At 52.3% G+C, this 14,264-nt stretch overlaps 1 protein-coding gene across 6 annotated transcripts in view; it reads left to right on the top strand.

The window, feature by feature from the left end:
• Positions 1–14,264, top strand: part of Tpcn1 (two pore segment channel 1) — a 55,740-nt gene that overhangs the window by 14,928 nt on the left and 26,548 nt on the right. For 2 of the 6 annotated variants that reach the window (XM_040731562.1, XM_040731563.1), the window contains exon 3: positions 13,522–13,649. In XM_040731562.1, coding sequence (XP_040587496.1) covers positions 13,522–13,649 — 128 coding nt within the window. Of the gene's footprint in view, positions 1–4,673; positions 4,876–6,299; positions 6,410–9,088; positions 9,198–13,301; positions 13,429–13,521; positions 13,650–14,264 lie in introns of those variants that run through there. The other 4 variants (XM_040731564.1, XM_040731565.1, XM_005079006.4 and 1 more) reach the window with 4 other exon arrangements.

The following is a 14,264-nucleotide window of genomic DNA, read 5'->3' as shown; positions in this document are numbered from 1 at the left end:
TAAGCTGCCCCACTTCAGTGTTGAGATTGAACTCCAGTCCTCTGCAAGAACAGCAAATGCTTTTAACCATTGAACCATCTGTCCAGCCCAGTTTCTGTTGTTTCAAAAAATGTTTTGATTAGTTATTTACTTATTGTATTATCTGTCTGTGTGCATATGTTTGTGCATGTAGATGTGTGTGTGGTTTGCTAGGGCTAGTGTGTGGAGACCACAGGATAACCTGTGGGAGTCTGTTCTTTCTCCTTCCACCATGTGAGTACCAGGGATGGAACTCAGATCATCAGGCTTGGCTTCAGGTGCCTTTACCCAGTGAGCCTTCTTGGTAGTCCTGTGTTTTGTTGTTTGTTTGAGACAGCAGAGTCTTACTATGTAGCCCCTGACTAGCTTGGGATTTGTAGGCCAAGGTGGCCTCAAACTCACAGAGTTCCATTTGGATTGGTCTGCTTTTCTCGGTTTTTTTTTTTGAGGCAGGGTCTCATGATATAGCCCAGAGTGGCCTAGAACTGGCTTTAGTTGTCCTGTCTCAGTTCCCAGCAACTGGGCTGACAGATGTGCAGTGCTACACCAGCTTCCTGTAACCAACTCACTGTCCCCAGCTTGTCTCCAGTATTCTTCCTTCGCCTGGTTCCTCTTCTTCCAAACCTTGCCTTCCCAGCCTGGAGCCAGTCCCAGAACACGGGCACAGCATGGCTACATTGAGCTGTGCCCCATCACAGCCCAGCTCCTGGAGACCCGCATTTGCCGTATCTAATCTGAGTTCACTTTGCAGAGTGATGGGTTCCTAACGGTGGTGAGAAAATGGGGTTTTGGTGACTTGGCGGAGAACCACGTTGTGATTAACATCTCCTCATTTGCCCGCCCGGTTCAGGCTGGGTTTGTGAATATATTCCAGTCGGTGACAGCAGTTGGAGCTGGCTGGGTGGGATGGGGTAAGGAGGTGGAGTGCCCAGCTGGGTAGGTGGCCACTGTTTCTGAACTATTGGTCACACAGGACAGCTCTACTTCCTCCTGACACTGCAGACTTAATAAAGGCAAGACCAGGTCTCATACACCCTCCCTATGCACTTAATATCTGAGATGGGGTCACAGCTTCTCCAGCCCCTGGAGTAAGGAAGGCTCTACTTCCTCCTGACACTGCAGACTTAATAAAGGCAAGACCAGGTCTCATACACCCTCCCTATGCACTTAATATCTGAGATGGGGTCACAGCTTCTCCAGCCCCTGGAGTAAGGAAGAGACCCATTTGTGTCCATGTGACCAGCCCAGAATAGCCCCGATGAGGCCTGCTTCCCTAGAGCAGCCTGCATTTTGAACATGGAGGTCTTGCTCAGCCTCCAGCCTGCGTGTTTCTTGTAATTGTAGCAGCATCCATCAGTCTATGCCGCTTTGTCCCCGCCACCACCACCTTCCCTCACATCTGAGCTCCCCTGCCATCTCTTAAAGATTTCTCTCTTCAGTGAAACGTGGCTTCATTCCATTTTCTTTCTCTTACTCGTTTAGCTCTTGTAGAAAGTCAGCTGGGTGACGGCTGAGCTCGGCCCTGGCTAATGGCCTGGAGCCGCTCCAGGCCACCGGCTGCATCGACTCGCGCTCGTGGGTGGTCGGCAGCGAGCGCAGTATCTTCTCTCTGTGGCTCTCAAGGGTCCCCTCTTCTCACGAGCTCGGCTGTTCACACTTGGCTGGCCTGCCTCGTCATTTGCGATCACGGTCGTCGTGCAGACCCTGAAGCGGATCTGGAACCTCACCAAGGCTTGGATTTTATTAGTATTGAAGCTACTCAGCCTCTAGGCCAGTCGGCCATTTCAGTCTGTTACAGAGTGCCCCCCCCCACCCGCCATTTCTATATGGAGACTGGGCAGTGACCTAGACTATGGAGGGGCTACAGAGCCTGGAGCTGGGGATGGCTTGGGAGAATTCTTAGGCTGTGTGATGGAGGTGGCCACAGAAAAGTCTGGGATTTTAATGTTTCCTCAATTGTGCAGGCTTCTTCAGCAAAGGAAGGAAGTTGATGTGCCTGCCAGTCGAACCACTTAGAACAAAGTTGTAAGCGTGTTTTGGGTGTGTGTGTGTGTGTGTGTGTGTGTGTGTGCTGAGCCTCAGTTTCTTCATCTGTGAGATGGTGTTACTGCACAGCTAAGTCAGAGTCTGTGTAAAGATTATATTCACCGTGTCATCCAGTCACCAGGGAGGGCGGAAACTTAGTAACAAAGTGTCAGGGTTCCCTCATCTGTAAAGTAGCATCATCATCAACAAAGTGGCCACACCACATGCGTTGTCCTCTTGAACCCTGAGTCATGGAGGAAGGTCTCTCTCCTGGAGCCCAGCTCTTCCTCATTCTGAATTCAGACTTCCTCTTTGGGATTGGGAGTCGATTTTCTGACTCCAGCCATCTGGGCTGAGCATCGGAGAACAGTTAGCTTCCTTGATGCCCCCCCAAACCTCCCCTGACCCCCATACCCTGGACAGTCATGAGCTTCCTTCCAGGCCTCCAGAGCAGGTCTCTTCCTAATGTCTCTCTCAGGCTGTCCTTCTACTAGACTGAGGCAAAAGGAAGGAGAACTTAGCTGAGGTCTGGCCACTGACCATCCATCGTGCCCGAACTTCTTAGAACGTAGAAAAGTGTCACTCTTCTGGAGGTGTCTGTGCCCTGACTGCTGCTTTTCTGAACAGAGTAGCTTGCAGCAACCTCAGCCCCAGATGCTGCAAGTGCAGCGTTCACAGAGCTGGGTCTAGGCAGCTCTCCTGGCCAGTGACCCTGGTAGCCATTGGGTAGGGGATTGTGCTACCCTGTACTGGTTGAATTTGAGTCACTCCTGTCCTCTGAGTATGGCTTGTCTGCTGGCCTCCTTCAGGGACCAAGAGAGCCCCAGTCCCTGATGGGGCTTCTAAGTAACCATGGCCAGATGTCTGCTTAGATGCCAAGGTCTCCACCAAGGAGCAGCGAATGGAGTGACGTGTATGTGTGCACATGTGCACACGTGTGTCTTTGAGCCCGTACACACATGAGATAGTCGGAGCACTCTGCAAGGCAGGTGCTCAGTCAGTACTAGGAGTAAGCGAGGCAGTGGTGAGCATAGAAACCCACTGTGTGACACACCCCCACCACTGGAGAGCAGGCAGTTCAAGCTAGACCCTGAAATTCATTACCTAAAGAAGGTGGTGCCAGCCGGGCGTTGGTGGCGCACGCCTTTAATCCCAGCACTCGGGAGGCAGAGGCAGGCGGATCACTGTGAGTTCGAGACCAGCCTGGTCTACCGAGCGAGTTCCAGGACAGCCTCCAAAGCCACAGGGAAACCCTGTCTCGAAAAACAAAAACAAAAAAGAAAAAGAAAAGAAAAAAAAAAAAGAAGGTGGTGCCATGTATGGATCAACAAACCATAGGGACCACCAGGGACCACACAGCTGTGTACCCGAATGCCATTGAAGAGGATCAGTGTGGCTGTGGTTGGTCTCTGGTGCAGGTGTGCCATGACAGAAACGGGTCTTGTGGTTTGAGTCAAGCAGAGAGAGCAAAGATGGGCTTAGACAAGATGGGCCCTGCGGCTGTGTGACCTGAGGTGGCCCTCTGCTGAGATCCTGGAGCCTTGGGAGTCAGCAACTCAGGTCCACACCTGTAATAGGACCTGCTGGCCAGCCTCCCTTCCTACAACCTTACTCTGTCAGAGCATCAGAGATGGGAACTCAGGCTCCTGCTCCGTCCTTGGGGAAGTTCCTGCTCTACACCATAGTGCCCCCACTCTGTGGATGGCAGCATTACAGAAGAGTCCTGTTCCTGGGGCTTTTTATCCCATAACTACCGCCTGGTGTGCCCTTAGAACAGAGCATGGTACCCCAGGGGCTCCAGTGTGAGCAGCTACCTTCACTGTTGTCAGTCCCCTGCCTCAGTCCTCTTTGTGAATCTTTAAGCTTCTGGACTTCAGAACTCTCTTTGGCTTTTCACCTATACCTTGCTCACTGCCTGTTTATGCTTCTAGCCTGGGACCCCCACTCTCTAATCCCCCTCCCCCCATTCTAGAACATGCTGTTTATCTGTCTTCCAAGTGCTGGGATTATAGATATGGCTGGTCCCTCCTCTTGTGTGGTTTTGGGGCGTGGGCACGGCAGGCAGTGCCACCTGCATCTGCAGTGTCAGTGACACCCTTGGTCTCCTTTCCCAGCCTCCCCTTGCCTGCCCGCACCTCTACCCCTCCTTCCTCCAGACTCCCCAGGGCCAGCTGTTTCTGTCCTGCTTCCCCTGCCTTCTTCCCCTTCCTCTATTGCTTTCAACCTTCTGGCTCTTTGCCTGCCAAGACCTGGCAGGGCAGGCTGCATGGATGAATCCCTTTGGATTTGCCACTCAAGTCCCGGTCAGGTGGCTGGAAACAGAGTCAGAGCTGGCACACAGTTTTATCCTGACCACTTCCGAGCCAGAATTTCTTCTAACACAGTGCTTGACCGGTGAGCCTTCCTGCAGTGCCTTCTGTTCCTCCTTCGGCCCAAGTAAGCCTTTGGCAGGACTGGCATTGAGTTGGTGCCAGCCATTGAACTAGAAGGGCCCTGGGCCAGCTTGACCTTCCTAGAGGCCAGCGTGTGTGCCTGGCTGTGCCCTCACTACATGAGCTGATACCGGGGTCCACTCCCTGCCGCATCTCACAGCCAATTGCCAGAAAGCAGAGACTTGGAAGAGGGCGGCGTGCCTCCTGCCTCCTCTGCCTCCTGCCTCCTTGCTGCTCAGTTTCCATCTGGGAGTCCTTGAAGCGCCATCCCACACAGGAGCAGCCCCTGCGAGCTCCCCAGCAGCACTCTGCTTTATTTTACCTCCTCAAGTTTTGCCCACGGAGGGGGACTCTCAGTGACAACTGGCAAGCAGTTTTGTGGCTCCTCATTGTCATTCTGGTGAGCTCCAGTTTCCAGAGGGCTCCGGGTGCTTTCTGGGTATTTGCATTTATTTCTGCTGTGCCCGGAGCACAGCTGGCATGGGTCCCGGTGTGTGGGAGGAGAAACTGAGGCTCCATGGAGGAGGAGGAGGACCTCCGGTGGTTGAAGGAGAGGCCACATGGCAGGGGTTTTCTTGGGCCGCAGAGGACATGTGTGCTGGGTGTGTGTCTGAGAGTGTATGAGCCGAGGGCAGTTGGAAAGGCAGAATGTCGTGGGCTCCCCAGCACCAGTGTGTTCCAAACTCTTGCGTCGGGCCAAGCCGCTCACTGCTGCCTTTCGAATCAGAGCTCCCACCCAGGCTCTTTCCCCAGAGCTACCCCTCCAGGCCTCAAGGCCAACCGTGGCTAACTTGCCTGCTGGGTGTGTGCAGGCAGCACCGCCCCTCTCCTGCCCGCCCGCCCGCTCCTGTGTTCTCATCCGCCTCCCTCCCTCGCCTCTCTTCCCTAGCTTTATGGCTGGCATATGGAAGCCATTTCTATTTATCCACTGCACCAGGATGCTGCCTCGTGCTGTGCTCCAGCGAACGGAATCCTCAGAGTCCCTGCAGGGCCATTTCAGAGGCTGCATGCGAAGCAGCCAGCTGTTTGCAGGGAGCGTCTGGGCCCGTTACATCAGCTTAGAGGCAGCATGGCCATCTGTGCACATGGGTCATCCTGGGCTGTCTGCATCTCAGGGATGGAGGTGGTCCGAGTTCTGTCAGAGGCTGGGTGGTTGTTTTGTGTCCCGGTGCTTTTCATTCCTTCTCACCGTTCTCCGATAATTTTGTGGTCTCAGCCCGGGGCCTTTGGCCAGGGCTAAGGGAGGAGTTCCGGGGAAGGGACCACACAGATCTTTGGTGGTCAAGGTCTTCATGTCTGTTTGCTCAGCCCAGTTTTCAAAAGAGAGCCCTGGGAATGGAGAGATGGCTCAGAGGTTAAGAGCACTGGCTGCTCCTCCAGAGGTCCTGAGTTCAATTCCCAGTAATCAAATGGTGGCTCACAACCATCCGTAATGAGATCTGGTGTCCTCTTCTAGTGTGTATGCATACATGCAGGCAGAACGCTGTATAGATAATACATAAATCTGTGAGAGAAAGAGACAGAGAGAGAGAGAGAGAGAGAGAGAGAGAGAGAGAGAGAGAGAGAGAGAGAGAGAGAGAGAGAGAGAGAGAGAGAGAGCGCGAGCGCCTTGCCCAGGGCACTGGCAGTAGAGAACACACTGTTTACCTCTAGGGAACTTCCCCCAGGCTCACAATGCCGACTTCCCAGTGGCTGAGCGTCCCTGAGCCTCGCCTCCTCTGGCTTGTTCCAAGCTGCGGATGCCAGAGTCAGGGAGACTGTAGTTCTACTGCCCACTCGGACCCTGTCTCGTTTGAGTTTCCAGCTGCCTCCCAGACAAGTGGAAACGCAGAGGCAAAGGCCAGCTGTTGTTGTCGGAAGCTGGGGAAGGCCAGCCCCGTGACCATCCCGTGCTGATGTCATCTCATCCTGGCCCCTCCATTGTGCCTCTTGTGGTATGCCTTGCTCCTGGCCATGCAGGTCATCCTGAAGGTGCTTTCATGCTCCGGGCGGGGACATACCAAAGTCCCAGGGGAGAATGCCAATGGGGTCTTTAATTGTCTGGACTGGAAGGGACCTGCTGTAGCAATCCATGATGAGGGGCTACACTTGGGGTGGTGTTGGGTGAATCCAGCTCTTTCACCTGGAGACTGCCGCTTCGTTCTCGTGGGAAGCTCTGTAGGAAGAGGCTGGGCAGATCTTGTCGGCAGGGTAGGTGGGTGCTGGGGCTGACTGCACAGCCAGAGACTTTGGAGCGGGTCTGGGGAGTGGGACCTCAGTGAGGTCAGGGGCTACGTCATGCACTGTGGTGGCACTGAGACGGGACAGGACATTCTCTGCTTACTCCCTGGGGTCAGCTTCCCATCGAACGCGGGGTTAGTGGCACTACCCTCCTGCCCTGCCCTGGGGCCCTTAATTGCCCTTTCCCTCCAGAATGCTGCCTGCTGAGCCCCTGAGCACAGCTCATACAAGGGACAATGGACTCTTAGGAGCTGGAGCGACTCCAGCCTCAAAGCCCAGCAGCCAAGCAGGCACAGGCAGGGAGTTGCCGCTCAGACCTCAAGAGCTTTTGGACCTGAAGCCACCAAAACCTCCACATGAAAGGGCTGGGGGGGGGGGCGCAGTGGCTCCCTGCCCACCGCTTACGACCTCTCTATAATCCCTAAATGTCCTGCCCAGCCACCTGCATGGACTGAAAGAGGCTTTATGGAATCACCTGTGGCTTCCCTGAAAAGCCCATTGGTGACCCAGGTGACCCAGAGCCTTTCAGCCCTGTCCCTGTGTGAGAGCCACTAACAAACAAGTCCCAAGCCTTGCCAAGTTCTGTGCTGTGTTCTCCACAGCAAAGGGCTGAATGGCTGGAACACGGTGGGAGGAAGCGCCCGACTGCCCACCGGACACGGGAACTGCGTGTCCTTTCTGTGCTTTCGGGAGGGTCCGTCCCGATCACCCTTGTATAGATCCGTTCCCTCTGCAGCCAGTCTTTAAAAGGACATCTCAGAATACAGATGTGCCCCTTAGCACCTCTGGGTGCTTCCTAGTGCATTGTGGGTAAACACTGCCAGGTCCTGCGCCTGGCTCTGTGCCCTCAGCCTCCGGGCACCTGTTGTTCGGAGCTCTGTGGGAGCCTGTGCTCTTCGGGGAGGGATCCTTGATGTCACATCAGTTCTGACAGATTTGTTGATCCTGTATGCACTGTGCTGACACTGTCCGGGGCTCTGGGGACACCGCAGTAATCGTGACAAAGGCCCGTGTCCTCGGAGAGCTGACATTTAGCCAGGGGAACAGGCAAATATGCCAGGTTCTGAGCATTCACTGGGCCGTGTAGGGGTCAGAGGTCAGAGACAGATGACCCCTAGGACTCTGCAAAGAAGCCAAGGGCAGTCTGTCCTGAGACAGCGTGAGGATGGGAAGTTGAAAGACCTTAGAAAGCCGACTGCTTTAGGCCAAAGGTTCCAGAACAATTAGGGATCTAGAGTGGCGTGAGGAGATGGATGGGGTAAGATGACACGAGGGGACCTTTTTAACTAGAGTGTGTATTGAGGGGTAAATGCCTAGGGTTTCCCAGGGAAGCCGATACTGTGGTGTCTTTGAGGCAGAAGACCAGTGCCATCTGACTTATTGTGTGTGTGTGCATGTGCGTGTGTGGTATATGCATATGGGGTAGGTACACATGCCCGTGCATGCATGTATAGAGTACAGATGTCCATGTGTGCATGGGTAGAGGCCAGAGGTTGCATTCCGGTGTCTTATTTGAGACAGCGACTCCCACTGAACTGGAAGCTCACAGTTTAGACTGGTTGGCCAGGGAGCCCCCAGGACCTGCCTGACTCCCCCTTTCACATGCAGCTGGGGACCTGAATGAGGGTCCTCTTGTTTATGCCACGAGCACTTTACCAGCTGAGCCATCTCCCCAGCCCGGCCTTAGTTTTCTTAAGGTGGTTGTGCTGCACTGGGAAGGTAACACACGTACGTACGTACGTACACACAGACACACACACACACACAGAGAAATGAGAGACACAGAGACACACATACACACACACAGCCATACAGAGAGACACAGACACATATAGATACATACACACAGACATACACAGACACACACAGAGACATACATAGAGGCACACAGACACAGATACACATACACAGAGGCACATAGACACAGATACACATACACACACAGAAATATACAGAGGCATACAGACAGATACATACATAGACACACACACAGAGACACACAAATCCACATATATAGAGACAGACACACAGGCATATACAGAGACACACACACACACACACACACACACAGTGAATTTCTCTGCTATAGAAAAGATCATGGGGCAGGACAGTAAAAGGACAAGTCCAAGGGAGGGGTTGGGTTGGTTCCGGGGACAGATGACTCCAGCTGTGACAAAAAGCAGAAGATCCAGTAAGAAGTGAGATTAAAAAGACAATTACATTGACATAATCGTACCTATTTTATATGGTATGCAGTGCTCGTTTGTAACATGGCACAGAGAAGGGAGACTCTGAGGCAGGAGTCTGTGGGAATCATTTTGATCCTAGGGGTGGAGCCTGTCCACTTCCTGAGGCCCCTCCTCCCTGTGTTGATTCAGCTGTTCCTTCTGCAGTTAGGGGCCAAAGACAGGACACACTATTCTGCCTCTTCACAGCCAGCCTGTCGTCCTCTGTGGCAGATCCCAAGGGCCCATCACTCGTCCTCTGACACATCTGGACCTGGTAAGGGAGAAGCCATCCTGTATTGGTGCATAAGCCTTGCCCTGCGTCTGTCATTCCAGTACAAGCTGAGTGGCATCAGATAGACTGGTGGGCCACAGTTCATCAGGAAAGGGAGGAAGGGGCTCCTGTGTGCTAACAGTGTCATTGTCATCTTAGAGCAGCGTTGGTGGAAGGCCTCGGCCCCCACACACAGTCCAAGCGCTGCTGACCCCCTCAGGGCACAGCCTGAGTTTGGGGTTGTTGCTCAGGCCACCTGCATCTGCCTGCCTGGCTTTGTTGGTTAGTTAGTTGGTTTGTGTTCATTTGGCAGTCTTAGGAAGCGCAGGCTGGTCACAGACTATATCGGAGGATGACCTTGAACTCAGATCCTCCTGTCTCAGTCTCCTAAGTACTGGGATTACGTGAGTATGCTACCGTGCCCAGTTTCAATTTATTGATATGTGTGGTGCTGGGGATTGAACCTGGGTCTTTGAACATGCTAGGCAAACACTCTATCAATTGAGTCTCATCCTCAGGCCTGCCTGTTGTGGTGATTTCTGCCTACTTGTAAACATGTTGATGCCCCAGCCACAGTTAGTTCCAAGTCACAGTTCATACCTAGGATGAAATAAAATACACATGTGCCCAGTTGAAGTGGCGCTCAGCACTGACTTGATATTTTACGTAGTCTGCCAGTTGTTATCCAGTCCTGAGGCCTTGCTGCACACATCTGTCCTTTGTTACTGAGTCCTGCGGCCTGGCTGCACACATCTGTCCTCACTGTCCTTACTAACCATGCATCATCTGTAGCTGTCAGGTGGTGACATGGTACCTCTGTGGTACCACTGTCACTTCCCTCCGCAGAGCCCCTTGGTGCTCTGTGATGAGCAGCTACCCTCTGTGGCAGCCAGTCGCCCCAGGCTGATGCCCTCTCTGCCTGGGAGGACTTTGTACATGGTGAGAAATGGAAAGAGAAACAAAGTTCTGGGTTTTTAACCTAGGCTGGACCTGCGGAGGGTCTTGTATAGTAGAGGGACATGACTAGACTGTGCATACCAGCAGACACACACACACACACACACACACACACACACACACACACACACACACACACACTTGTGTGCATGAGACTTGCTCCAGCAGAGGAACAAGATGTCTGGATTGAACAGGAAGAAATGAATTGGACAGTCTGGTTCTCCCCGACACCTTACAAGGCATCCCTAGGAGGAACCCAGTGTTTAGACACTCAATTGCACGGCTGTCGGAAAGCTGGGATGCTGTCCTTGTTTTCCAATAGCTCGACAGCCTGCATAGGGAAGCTGTGGGGGCTCTGAGATGTGGCCCCACGTGGTTGATGCGCACAGGTCCCTGAGATCTATCCCCACCATGGATCTGGGGTGTGGCGTGGCAGGATGTTGGGGGTAATAGATGTAAGCCACAGTGCTCAGCTTTGGGGACCTACAGGCTTGAAGCTGAACCTGAAAAGCAGCCCCAGCACACACCTTTCAGAGTGCCTGAAGGCAGAGCCTACCGGTTGGTGAGGGTCCACAGAAATGGAAGGCTCAGGCAGCTGCTGGGAATGGAGAGAGGTGTTACCATTGAGAGAATTTGTTTGGTGGAGTCTTCTTCTTTTTGAGGCAGGGTCTCACCTGTAGCCCAAGCTTGTCATCATCTCCTGCCCCAGGCCCCAGAGTGCTGGGATTGCATCGGGCCACCATGCCTGACCTAGTTTTTACTTCTGAGAAGTTAAGCTTGTGCCCCGTCATCCAACCTCTCTAGGTATTTATTTACTCCAAAGGAATGAGAGCGCACGCCCCACAGCGAGCCTGGCGCCTCAGCAGCTGATCCTGAGTCAGTGTCTGTGGGTGTTGGGAGGGACACCGCGGGCACTTGAGGGCACAGCTATAGGATGGAATATGCTCAGTGGCACAGAGCTGACGACACATGGCACGGTACCGATTCACTTCAGGATAACTATAGTGAGAGGAGGCAGCCACATGCGCAGACTGGACAATGTCTTAAACAATATTCTGAGACATGCAGAGTCATCAGGCAGGGCAGCAGCTGAGTGGTCATCTGGGGGGACAGGAGGCAGAAGTGATGACTGTTGTCCTTTTATTTAGATTTCTTTCTTCTTTTTTTGTTTTTTTGTTTTGTTTTGTTTTTTGTTTTGTTTTTTTACCAGGCTGGTCTTGAACTCACAGAGATCTGCCTGCCTCTACCTCCCGAGTACTGAACTGAAGGCGTGTGCCACCACACAGGGTCTATTTATTTGTTTGTTTATCTTTTTAGTTTACTTTTTAGGTGCTGAGGATTGACTCGGGGCCTCCTGCACACAGAGTTAGTGCTTTCCTGGCATGTTGTGTCTCTGGCCCACTTTACTTTTGATTAATTCAATTATTTACTTAATTAATTAGTGTTTTTGTTTGTTTGTTTGGTTTGGTTTGTTCATTTTGAGACAGGGTCTTGTTATGTGACACTGGCTGACCTGGAACTTACTATATAGACCATGCAGACCTTTGACCTTAGGAGATCCACCTGCTTCCACCTCTCCAGTACTGTGATTGAAGGCATGTGCCATGATATTTGCTTATTTTAATATTTAATTGCTTATTGTCTTTATTTGTGCACATGTGGAAGCCACAGGGCAGCCATGGGAATCAGGTCTCTACTTCGACCGTGTGGATCCTAGGTGTCGAACTCAGGTCATCAGGCTTGACAGCAAGACCCTTTACCGTCTGAGCCATCTCACCAGTCCTGCATTTTGTCCTGAGACAGTTTTTGAGTCTGGGTGGACTTCACTCTCTAACCCAGGCAGGCTTTGAATTTGCGGTCTTCCTGCTCGGCCTCTCAGTTAGCTGGGACTCCAGGCCTCTGCGCACAGACCGTGCGGCCTTACTTCTTGATTTAGCTGCTACTTTCACAAGTGTGTACAGAGATAATACCTGATTGGGCTAAGGATGTAGCTCAGCGGTAGAGCACCCACACAGTCCTGGCCTGACACCACCCAAAAACAAAGCTGTCAAGCTGTACACTCTAAAACATGTACATCTTAGCATCAACGGTCCCCTCTGTGTGTTTTTATAAATTTGTGGGAAGAGCCTTGTGGATGGCCGTACCCAGTGACCCCAGCCTACCTTTCCAGATCAGAGAGATCTTGGAACCCAGTGGCCTGCGGACCTAGCCCTTTCTGGCGCTAGCCTGATGGCTCTGTGAACCATATCTGTTTTCTTTCCGTCAGCCATGCAAATGAAAGAATCTAACATTGGGTTCCTCCTATGGAAACCTCATTTACGGTGTGGGTTGTGGGGAACCAGATTGTCATAGATTCACTTCTTCTCAGTAGATTAACCAAGTGGACTCATTGCCCAGTGCTCAAACTCAGCATGTGTATCAGGAGAGACTGCAGATTGTGATAAACCATGTGAACATGCTCACATGGGGAAGTCGAGGGCCCTGTTGACTTCCTTCTCATGCAGCCAGAGGACAGAAAGAGCCCCTCTTTCCCAGCTGACCCAGGACAAATGCCAAATGCGGCTCCTTTGGCCGGCTCCAGTGCTCACCCGCCATGATCCCTGGCTCTGCTGGCAGGCTCGGGTCAGCTGCCTTTGAGCCAGGGCTGGCTCTGTCCAAGCCAAACAGTGTGGCAGAGGCTGGGAGAGGGCACTCTGCCGAGACAAAGCAGGGAAGAGGTGGGCATTGGGGGGTGGGGGGAGCAGGCAAAAGCAACAGATGCTTCTGCCCCACAGGGGTTGGGGGGGCTCACTTTGGTTAAATGTTTGACTAAGCAAGATCTTTACATGCTTCCCAAAGTCAAAAGTCTACACAGCGAGCCTGTTCTTCTGCCTGCCCTTACCCCTCACAAACAGCCTGTTTCTTTCTTGTTTTTCTTTTTCTGAATTTCTTTTTCTAAAGATATGTAGACATGTGTCAGTTTAGCCCTCCCCTCCTTCACTCCCTCTGCTCCTTTGTGCTTTTTTCTTTTCTAAAGGAAATACACTCATTTATTTATAGGAGTGGGTTGGCGTGCCCACATGCTGCGGTGCCCATACGGAGGTCGGGACAACTTAAAGGCGTCTGTACTCCTTCTACCGTATGAACATCAGGGGTTGAACTCAGGTCATCTGGCTTGGTAGCAAGCATTTTTATCTGCTGAGTCATCTTGCTGGCACATTTTTTTGTTTTTTTCTTATTCAAGAGAAAGAAAGCATTTTTTGATCAGCCACCCTGATGCATGTTGCTAGCAGTACAGGTTAGCACGCTAACAAGGGTGGCCTGGTGCTGAGCAGTTCTGTGTTAACTTAAGCCTGGATTCTAAGAGAGTCTCTCCCCTCTCCCAATGCAGATGGGGGCAACCATGGCATCCAGGACTCCCAGGTTCCCAGTCTGGTCTCCAGGGCCGACAGTTCCCCCTCCAGTCCCACTGGACACAACTGGGAGATGAATTACCAAGAGGCAGCGATCTACCTTCAGGTGAGTGCATCTAGGTGTGGCCCTGGGGGTGGGGGCGGGGCTGGAATTACAATCAGGTCCTTGGGATCTGCATTCGGGTCCTCACTTGTGTGGTTCAGACCACTTCCTGTTGCCTGTGAGTCAAGATGTAGGACTCTCAGCTATGTACACAGCACTGTGTCTGCCTTCGCACCTCCAAATCCCACCACGACAATAACGGAGTAAACCTCTGAAACTGTAAGCCACCCCAGTTAAATGTTTTCCTTTGTAAGAGTTGCAGTGGTCAGGCTGGGCAGTGGCGGCACACATCTTTAATCCCAACACTTGGCAGAGGCAGACAGATCTCTGGAAGTTTGAGGCTATCCTGGTCTACAGAGCTGGTTCTAGGACAGGCTCCAGAGCTACATAGAGAAACCCTGTCTTGAAAAGCAAAACAAACAAATGAAAGAGTTGCAGTGGTCATGGTGTCTCTTCATGGCAATAGAAACCCTAAGGTAAATCTAATAATGGGTTTCAATCCAGGTATGATGGCTAAGACCAAGGCAGGAGGAGCAGCACAGGTTTGCCTGGCTGTCACAGGTTTGCCTGGCTGTCATAGTGAGGATATGTAGTTAAATCCAGATTCTGCATATAGAG

This window comes from Mesocricetus auratus, unplaced genomic scaffold (assembly GCF_017639785.1).
Source record: "Mesocricetus auratus isolate SY011 unplaced genomic scaffold, BCM_Maur_2.0 Super-Scaffold_100025, whole genome shotgun sequence".
NCBI lineage: Eukaryota > Metazoa > Chordata > Mammalia > Rodentia > Cricetidae > Mesocricetus > Mesocricetus auratus.
This window is presented reverse-complemented; position numbering and strand designations above follow the sequence as displayed.